General features: G+C 50.7%; 3 protein-coding genes across 3 annotated transcripts; all 3 read left to right on the top strand.

Annotated features, from left to right (window-relative positions):
• The first annotated feature begins 3,893 nt into the window (after window positions 1–3,893).
• LOC112059105 (transmembrane protein 217) lies at window positions 3,894–5,489 on the top strand. Its single transcript, XM_024102628.3, has one exon. It carries the CDS (start codon window positions 4,537–4,539, stop codon window positions 5,176–5,178), a length of 642 nt encoding a protein of 213 aa, XP_023958396.2. The 5' UTR covers window positions 3,894–4,536; the 3' UTR covers window positions 5,179–5,489.
• Window positions 5,490–6,990: 1,501 nt separating this feature from the next.
• On the top strand, window positions 6,991–7,527 carry LOC135983258 (transmembrane protein 217-like; the record flags this gene model as incomplete). Its single annotated transcript, XM_065594068.1, has 1 exon — window positions 6,991–7,527. A coding segment is annotated over one exon (537 nt), but the record flags the coding sequence as incomplete, so codon positions are not given.
• Window positions 7,528–9,219: 1,692 nt separating this feature from the next.
• Window positions 9,220–9,756, top strand: LOC135983257 (transmembrane protein 217-like; the record flags this gene model as incomplete). Its single annotated transcript, XM_065594067.1, has 1 exon — window positions 9,220–9,756. A coding segment is annotated over one exon (537 nt), but the record flags the coding sequence as incomplete, so codon positions are not given.
• Window positions 9,757–9,975: the final 219 nt, after the last annotated feature.

Below are 9,975 nucleotides of genomic sequence, written 5' to 3'. Positions count from 1 at the left end.
GGGAGCTCCCACTGGGGTCAGGTATTTACGGCTGGGGGTGGGGTTTGTAAGGGCCAGCGGAGGAGCATTTAGGGGAACTGGTGCTGCTCACCCAGTGTGGCAGGGATGGGTATGCTAGGCCCGATTGTGCTCTCAGTGCCGCCGGTATAAACCTCCAAGTGAAGAGGGGCTCTGGCCAACATGCTATGTAAGGCGAGAAGGCTCCGGCACAGCGCGATGCCAGCGAAGTCAAGGGTTACTCCGGGCTCACGCTGGCCCAAGGTTTGCATTGAGAAGGATTCTGAGACGAAGCTGACGAGACATGGTCCGGGAGCTAAGGGAGCACAGGTGCAAGTGAGCGCACGTCCGCTCATGATTATTAGTTATTATTGGTACTGTGGGCAGGGGCGCACCCAGGGAGCAGGGCCCCCCTGTGCTAGGCGCTGTACAAACACAGTTCCAAAGGCTGTTTACTGCTGAGGGCTCCAGCATAAAATGGGAGAGAGCCAAGACCGTGTAACACTCAGGCTTTATTCACCCCCTCCCATCAAGCACTTCCTGTCAGTAGAGTTCCCAGATATTAACCTCTCCACACTGTCATCCTCTAATGCCTCCTACTGGGAAGATGTCTAGCGTAACACTCTCAGATGCACTGGTACTTATGTTGTCCATGAATGTCTCAGGAATTCGTTGACTGGGCTGGAACAAAGCATTATCAGGCCCTCTTATGTTGGATCAGTGCCGGAGTGGTGTCGGTGCTTCAAGGAGCTCATCTCTCCTGTGATAGCAGCCCCCTAAAAGGCTCCGTGGGGTGAATCACAGCCCTTGTCAAACAGCGACTTTGGGCAAGTTTGTCTGGCCCTCAGTTCCTCACGGGTCACCTGGGGCTAATTGTACCTTTCCTCTCTCCCACTCTTTGCTGCTCCATCTATTGAGATTGTCAGCTCTCTAGGGGAGGGATTGTCTATTGTGCATATATATGTACAGCACCTAGCACAATGGGGCCCTGAGCCCCACATACACAACACAAACAATAATAGAGTCCACACACACAGACTCACACAATCCTGATCTGGGTTGGGATCTGTAGGCGCTCTCATAATGTACCCTGTGGTCTGGAGATCACAGGGGACGGCGCTCTTTGGCAGAAGGGTTGCAATAACACAAATTAATTAATAGATTTCCATTTATTTGGGTCTCTTTGGAATCCACACCAACCTAGGATGGCCCCCAAATGTATTTATTTTTTAAAGGGTAGAGAGGGGAGAATGGGAATTGATCAAACCTGACTTTGATAGAAATTCTTTTTTAAAGTTGCAATGAAAGCCACTTGTATGTGGCTGTTAACAATTCCTCTGCAGGATTGGCCACCCAAACCTTGCAGCTTCCAGTTAAGGCACAGAGGCAGAAAGTGAAACTGACTAGTCTAGTTCCACTCTCCCAGCTGGAAACATACGCAGTGGTACAGAGTAACTGCGATTTTTAAGAAAAATCATCTGAATTTTTTCATGCTTTCAGGTTATTTTCAATCTGGATTGTTTGTTATGGTATGATGTGCTGCAGAAAGTTCTAGCATGCCCAGCCCCAAGTGTTCAAAAATCAGGGGTCAGGCCCCAACAATTATGAGATAATTTAAAAAACAAAAAAACATGATTTTTAAGCCTAACAAACATGGGTTCTTTGTCTTTCCTTTAGGGGGCACTTGGGTAACGTTTTCTGGATTTTCTCCACAACCATGAGGGCTAGAATTTTTTTTTTTTTAAACAGAAGTTGACATTCTCACCAAATCACTTGCCTCCAGGAGCTGGGGCTTTAAGAAAAACACCAAATATCACAAGTATCACAATAAAATGATGGGAGTTGACAATACTGCCGTTCTTGCCCTAAGGAACCTACAATCTAAGGCCCTGATCCTGAAAACACTTGAGCAGGTGCATAACTTTTGGATTCTTTTAAGGGAGGAAGCCAAACAGAGTCACGCCCCATCCTAAAGTGTAGGATCTAGGGCTGGCAGTAATGCATCTCTGCCCGATGTGGGGTCGGAAATCTCTTCATTGCCCGAACAGGCCAAGGAAGCACTACTGATTTCTTGGCCATGGAGACAAGTCCTCTCCCAGGCCCTTGTCCTAGGTGCTGGTCTCCAGTAGGGGGAAGCAGTCACCTTTTGCTGGCTCTCGGCAGGTGGATAGTTTGGTTTCTGCCAATATCTGGGCCAGGTGCCTTCTGTTTGGCCATAGTTTCTAACTGTTAGATTAGCCCACTGCTACCTTCTCGTTTTTGTTTGTTTGTTTGCATCTTCCTCTGAAGCATCTGGCACTGGCCGCTGTTGGAGAAAGGCTCCTGGACTAGATGGAGCTTGGTTTTGATTGCATCTGGCAATTCCTATGTTCCCTTTGTTTTATAGGTTCCTGGTGAGCTGAGGAGTTATTCCTTTAGCAAAGCAGGGTCCCAAGGGGAAGAGCACACGGTCTCTCAGCCATTAGGTCAGTGGCATTGTAGCTAGGCATTACTTCCAGACGGTGCAAAGATATCGCAGCCGATCCATCCACCAGGTCTCCTCCCTTTTCTCTCTCAGAAGGAGGTAAGTTAGCCCTGACCTGCTCACTGAGTCTAACCTTTGAGAGGCTGGAAATGCCTCCTGTTGGTGGACATGAAAGATGGAGATGAAATATAAAGGGCTACTTCCAGATGTCCCCATTCAAACAAACTTCTCTTGACACTGATGGGAGTTTGCTTGATTAAAGCTCCAGGCTTTGGCCCTTTGAGTTCAGAGGAATTGCTGGCATTCATAGCCTAGAAATCTGGCCAGAGCACCACAATGGGAGCTGCTGAGCACTAAGCTAACTTGGTCAACCTGGTCCAGATTGCAGGCCCTGTTGGGCTCTTGTGAAGCTGGCCCTGAGCTCTGTGGAAAACGTGGTCTGTGGATTTCCAGGAGAGCTGTGGGCGCTCAGCCCCCCTGAGGAGTCAGCCTGCAGGCTTGGCATTGCACCTTTTCTTCTCATTTATTTTATTTTGCAAAGTTCTGTGTCAGTACAGAGCTGGCTCAAGGGGCCTGCAATCTAGAGCTGAGTGGTTACATTGCAGCAAATAATTGATTCAACATATATTTGGTGATTTTAATGAAATAATAATAAAGACCTCACTCTAATCTAGCATTTTTCATCTGTAGTTCTCCAAGTGCTTGACAAAGCACAGTATCATTATTCCCAGTTTACAGGTGGGGAAACTGAGGCACGGATAGGGACGACATGACTTGCCCAAGATCACCCAGCAGGTCAGTGGTAGAGGTGGGAATAGAACCCAAATCTCCTAAGTGCTCTATCCACCAGGTCGCACTGAGGACGCCAACTCTGTATTATTGAGATTAAAATAATAAGGAGGCTGATCCAAGGGTTTAGGCACCCTAATGTCATTAATTATTCAGTAAACACAATTAAATTTAATCTCACCACCATTAAAATCAGTTCCACGGGAACTCGAGCAATCAACCACCTGTCCCCTTCACTGTTTCTAAAAGGGGACTAGGGTGCCCCCCCCCCCCCCTTAAAGCTGGCAGGTCTCTCAATTCAGGAGCTCTGGAGCATGGCCTGTCATTGATTAAGGGGGCTGGGAGCCCTTCTCTGCACTCGAGTGTTGGGGGAGGTGGACCGTGGTGAAGAGCACATAGGATCATGGGGGACAGAACCAAGTTTTGGTTTACCAGGAATCTTGGTGAGATAGGGTTACAGAGAGAGAGAGAGAGAGAGAGAGAGAGAGAGAGAGAGAGAGAGAGAGAGAGAGAGAGAGAGTGAGTGAGATGGGGATGTGGCAAACCCAGGAGAAACAGCTACAAAGGCGGGGGGGGGGGGGGGGGAAGGGAAGGTAGTAATCAGTCCCAGGGTGTTAAAAAAGCCTCTCCCAAGCCACTGAAGAGAGAGAACCATGGGGAAATAAGGTTCAGCTGGGCAAGGGGTTACTAGGGAACTAATTAGGTTCAGCTGGCTCCAACTGCTTGGGACCTTTTTAAACCCTCCCCGGCATGGAAAGGGGGGGAGAGAGAGAGTGAGAGAACCAGGAAAGCTGCCAGTAAGTTAGGAGCAGCAAGGCTCTGAACTCTTCCAGCAAGGAAGGCCGCACTCTGTCCCCAGAAGGGAAGACAAAAAAGCACAAGGGACTGACTGAGGGAAGGAATAGCCAGCCCCTGTGCTACCTACAGGGTTTTGCTTTGCCCAAGCCTGGGTTCCAAGGCTAAAAAGGACTGAGCCTGCTGAGGAGAAGGAGGTACTTTGCCACATGGGTTACAGTGTGTGTGTCAGAGAGAGAGAGAGATGGGGTTACAGAGTGAGTGTGCGCACACTGATCAACTCTCCTCCTTAGGCGTTCCACATGATGACCCTCCCCTCCCGTCCCCACCCCACGATGTTTTAACCTGATCCTTTTCTTTTCCAGCACAGGCTTGAGTTCACTGCACTTAATCCCTAACACAAGCCCTGCCAACGTCTCTCCTAGCTTGCCTTTCTGCCTTTCTACTCTGCGACGCTCCTTCGGTTTCTCCACGTTGCCTATGGAGAAAACATGATGATCATCTTGTGCCCGGTGGGGTTCTGTGGCATAACCCTCAAGGCCGGGGCCACTGTAGTTGCTGTCTACATGATCCTAGTGACCAACATCTACCTGATCTTTGAGGTTGGCCACTTGGAACGAGCAATGACGGACATGGCACAAATCAAGCCCTTCAACTTAACCGAAGTGGGGAAGATGCTACCGTATTGCTACTATACAGCCATCACGCTGGCTGTCATGACCTACCCGGTGTGCGTCTTCCTCATCTACTCAGTCCCGAAGCGGCTCTACATGGGCATGTTCGCCTATGTCGCATGGATCACCTTCTATGACCCGGTTAACTGCCTCATCGTGGCCCTGGCTTACCAGGTCTCCAAAGAAGCCTGGTTTTCCCTCAGCCCCCTGGAGTGGTTTGGGCTGGCCACCAGGAGCCCCATGGATTGTTTCTGGCTCTCCTTCGTTGTCACGTATGCCCTGATGGTTATTGAAAGCAAAGGGCAAGGAAGGCTGTCGCTCAGGATGAGGCGGAGCTCTAGGATCGTGTCAGAACCGCCCAGGTTTAGGTTGGGCTCCACTGCTAGGAAAGGCGTGAGGGGAGGTATTGGAGCAGTACGTTGGGCCCCATTTTCACGTGTTTCCTACCGATGGAGATGAGAGACAATTACCTGTGTAATCTCCTTCCTCTGTTGTGTAATTCAATGTTTCTCTTGCTATTGCTGCATTTTCCAGGCTCTGAGTTCAAGTCCTGAATAAATACCCCAAAAGCCCATGATTTATATTTGTGTTTTAGGTTTTTCCCCTGGCTTTCATTTTGCATCAGGAAGCCACAGGGCATGGGAGTCAGCAGAACTGGGTCTATTCGGTTCTGCTACCAAGTCACCAAATGACCTTGAGGAGTCATGTCATCTCCCCCTACCTCAGTTTTCTCATCCGTAAAATGGAGAGAAAGATATTGCTGTATAGTATATATGTAAGGCACTTGAAGCTCAAGGGATGAAAAGCCTGACATAAGGCCAGATTTTGAAAGACATTTAGGCATTGCGGTGCTCAGCCTTGAAACACCTAACTCATTTAGGAGCCTAGCTCTCATTTTCAAAAGGGATTTAGGTGCTTGGGACAGCTGTAAGTTATGATCAGGGTATCGTAAGAGCCCTGTAGCAGATGCTGCTGAGAGGATGAATTCAAGTAGACCATGCTGCATATCTTTGGCATCCAGCCTAACTAAATCATTGCATGGTTGGCATGTAAGAGTAAACAAATACAGCACCACGCTACTGACGTAACTACAGCAGCTCCTCTATATAGGACGTAGGCTGCCACAAAGCTATTTACATCACTTCCCAGGAAGCACTCGCTTTTGAGCGGCACCTCCTGTGGGAGAGTGTAGGAACTGGAGCTTAGCAGCGCAATTGCACATCGTGGGCAATAGCCAAGCAGAGTGAGGTTAGCGAACACAGGTGCAAGCCCAGACTGCGGGTGCACCTTGCTTTGCGGAATAACCTATCTAATAAAGCACAGGAACCTCCGGTGCTGCCGAAGTGGAGAATAGTGCCAATAGGTTTTGTTGCATCTCTGTTGCCCATCAGGGCTCTTGACACTGTGTTGGGGACGTTCCCCACCTAGATGCCAAGATTTTGGGACAACTGAAGAAGAGACTGGCTTCCAGAAAATCCAGTCCAGTGCATGCTGGGGCAGGACTTTGGAATTTTTACCTGGTGCTGGTAGAGGTTCCAGCTAGCCACCTAAGCGCAAGCCCATTCTACCCCCGGGGTCTAAGATCGTGTGGCTAACGCTAGCCTCCACTGGTACCAAGACATCCACACTGCTATTTTCTAGGGTGTTCCCAGCTGCAGTGTAAACATACCCATTTAGGTGCCATTGACTTCCCAGGGCTTCAGCACATGTTTAAATGTTTTTCTGAACCAGGATCTTAGATGGATTTAACTCCCAACCTCAGTGAGAGTTATGCCTACCTGACACAACCGGCGTGCCCCCCCCCCCCAGGAATGGATGGAAAAGGGGGGGTGCCCCCTGCCCAGGCTGGAAGGTCACCACTTACTATCAATAATCAATCAAAGGGCAAGGAATGTGTGTAGCCCACTCCTCTAAGGGTGTCACCGATTAACTGGTGCTGGGACCGAGCCCAAGGGGTGTCACCGATTAGCCGGGACCAAGCCCGGGGGGGTGTCACCGATTAGCCGGGATCGAGCCTGGGGGGGGGTCACCGATTAGCCGGGACTGAGACCGGGGGGTGTCACCGATTAGCCGGGACTGAGACCGGGGGGTGTCACCGATTAGCTGGGGGGGTGTCACCGATTAGCCGGGACCGAGCCCGGGGGGTGTCACCGATTAGCCTGGGAGGTGTCACCGATTAACCGGGACCGAGCCCGGGGAGGGGGGGTGTCACCGATTAGCCAGGACTGAGACCGGGGGGGTGTCACCGATTAGCCGGGGGGGTGTCACTGATTAGCCAGGACCGAGCCCGGGGAGGTGTCACCGATTAGCCGGGGGGGGTGTCACTTCAACTTAACCGAAGTGGGGAAGATGCTAATGTATTGCTACTATACAGCCATCACGCTGGCTGTCATGACCTACCCGGTGTGTGTCTTCCTCATCTACTCAGTCCCGAAGCGGCTCTACATGGGCATGTTCGCCTATGTCGCATGGATCATCTTCTATGACCCGGTTAACTGCCTCATCGTGGCCCTGGCTTACCAGGTCTCCAAAGAAGCCTGGTTTTCCCTCAGCCCCCTGGAGTGGTTTGGGCTGGCCACCAGGAGCCCCATGGATTGTTTCTGGCTCTCCTTCGTTGTCACGTATGCCCTGATGGTTATTGAAAGCAAAGGGCAAGGAAGGCTGTCGCTCAGGATGAGGCGGAGCTCTAGGATCGTGTCAGAACCGCCCAGGTTTAGGTTGGGCTCCACTGCTAGGAAAGGCGTGAGGGGAGGTATTGGAGCAGTACGTTGGGCCCCATTTTCACGTGTTTCCTACCGATGGAGATGAGAGACCATTACCATCTCCTTCCTCGGTTGTGTAATTCAGTGTTTCTCTTGCTATTGCTGCATTTTCCAGGCTCTGAGTTCAAGTCCTGAATAAATACCCCAAAAGCCCATGATTTATATTTGTGTTTTAGGTTTTTCCCCTGGCTTTCATTTTGCATCAGGAAGCCACAGGGCATGGGAGTCAGCAGAACTGGGTCTATTCGGTTCTGCTACCAAGTCACCAAATGACCTTGAGGAGTCATGTCATCTCCCCCTACCTCAGTTTTCTCATCCGTAAAATGGAGAGAAAGATATTGCTGTATAGTATATATGTAAGGCACTTGAAGCTCAAGGGATGAAAAGCCTGACATAAGGCCAGATTTTGAAAGACATTTAGGCATTGCGGTGCTCAGCCTTGAAACACCTAATTGATTTAGGAGCCTAGCTCTCATTTTCAAAAGGGATTTAGGTGCTTGGGACAGCTGTAAGTTATGATCAGGGTATCGTAAGAGCCCTGTAGCAGATGCTGCTGAGAGGATGAATTCAAGTAGACCATGCTGCATATCTTTGGCATCCAGCCTAACTAAATCATTGCATGGTTGGCATGTAAGAGTAAACAAATACAGCACCACGCTACTGACGTAACTACAGCAGCTCCTCTATATAGGACGTAGGCTGCCACAAAGCTATTTACATCACTTCCCAGGAAGCACTCGCTTTTGAGCGGCACCTCCTGTGGGAGAGTGTAGGAACTGGAGCTTAGCAGCGCAATTGCACATCGTGGGCAATAGCCAAGCAGAGTGAGGTTAGCGAACACAGGTGCAAGCCCAGACTGCGGGTGCACCTTGCTTTGCGGAATAACCTATCTAATAAAGCACAGGAACCTCCGGTGCTGCCGAAGTGGAGAATAGTGCCAATAGGTTTTGTTGCATCTCTGTTGCCCATCAGGGCTCTTGACACTGTGTTGGGGACGTTCCCCACCTAGATGCCAAGATTTTGGGACAACTGAAGAAGAGACCGGCTTCCAGAAAATCCAGTCCAGTGCATGCTGGGGCAGGACTTTGGAATTTTTACCTGGTGCTGGTAGAGGTTCCAGCTAGCCACCTAAGCGCAAGCCCATTCTACCCCCGGGGTCTAAGATCGTGTGGCTAACGCTAGCCTCCACTGGTACCAAGACATCCACACTGCTATTTTCTAGGGTGTTCCCAGCTGCAGTGTAAACATACCCATTTAGGTGCCATTGACTTCCCAGGGCTTCAGCACATGTTTAAATGTTTTTCTGAACCAGGATCTTAGATGGATTTAACTCCCAACCTCAGTGAGAGTTATGCCTACCTGACACAACCGGCCTGCCCCCCCCCCCCCCAGGAATGGATGGAAAAGGGGGGGTGCCCCCCGGCCCAGGCTGGAAGGTCACCACTTACTATCAATAATCAATCAAAGGGCAAGGAATGTGTGTAGCCCACTCCTCTAAGGGTGTCACCGATTAACTGGTGCTGGGACCGAGCCCAAGGGGTGTCACCGATTAGCCGGGACCAAGCCCGGGGGGGTGTCACCGATTAGCCGGGATCGAGCCTGGGGGGGGTCACCGATTAGCCGGGACTGAGACCAGGGGGTGTCACCGATTAGCCGGGACCAAGCCCAGGGGGGTGTCACCGATTAGCCGGGACCGAGCCCGGGGGGTGTCACCGATTAGCCTGGGAGGTGTCACTGATTAGCCAGGACCGAGCCCGGGGAGGTGTCACCGATTAGCCGGGGGGGGTGTCACTTCAACTTAACCGAAGTGGGGAAGATGCTAATGTATTGCTACTATACAGCCATCACGCTGGCTGTCATGACCTACCCGGTGTGTGTCTTCCTCATCTACTCAGTCCCGAAGCGGCTCTACATGGGCATGTTCGCCTATGTCGCATGGATCATCTTCTATGACCCGGTTAACTGCCTCATCGTGGCCCTGGCTTACCAGGTCTCCAAAGAAGCCTGGTTTTCCCTCAGCCCCCTGGAGTGGTTTGGGCTGGCCACCAGGAGCCCCATGGATTGTTTCTGGCTCTCCTTCGTTGTCACGTATGCCCTGATGGTTATTGAAAGCAAAGGGCAAGGAAGGCTGTCGCTCAGGATGAGGCGGAGCTCTAGGATCGTGTCAGAACCGCCCAGGTTTAGGTTGGGCTCCACTGCTAGGAAAGGCGTGAGGGGAGGTATTGGAGCAGTACGTTGGGCCCCATTTTCACGTGTTTCCTACCGATGGAGATGAGAGACCATTACCATCTCCTTCCTCGGTTGTGTAATTCAGTGTTTCTCTTGCTATTGCTGCATTTTCCAGGCTCTGAGTTCAAGTCCTGAATAAATACCCCAAAAGCCCATGATTTATATTTGTGTTTTAGGTTTTTCCCCTGGCTTTTATTTTGCATCAGGAAGCCACAGGGCATGGGAGTCAGCAGAACTGGGTCTATTCGGTTCTGCTACCGAGTCA

Source organism: Chrysemys picta, chromosome 4 (genome assembly GCF_011386835.1).
Source record: "Chrysemys picta bellii isolate R12L10 chromosome 4, ASM1138683v2, whole genome shotgun sequence".
NCBI lineage: Eukaryota > Metazoa > Chordata > Testudines > Emydidae > Chrysemys > Chrysemys picta.
Note: the sequence above shows the minus strand (reverse complement) of the source record. Positions and strands in the feature narration are given on the sequence as shown.

Excerpts from the sequence above, each read along its gene's own strand:
- LOC112059105 (XM_024102628.3), top strand. The coding sequence starts at position 4,537 with ATGATGATCATCTTGTGCCCGGTGGGGTTCTGTGGCATAACCCTCAAG.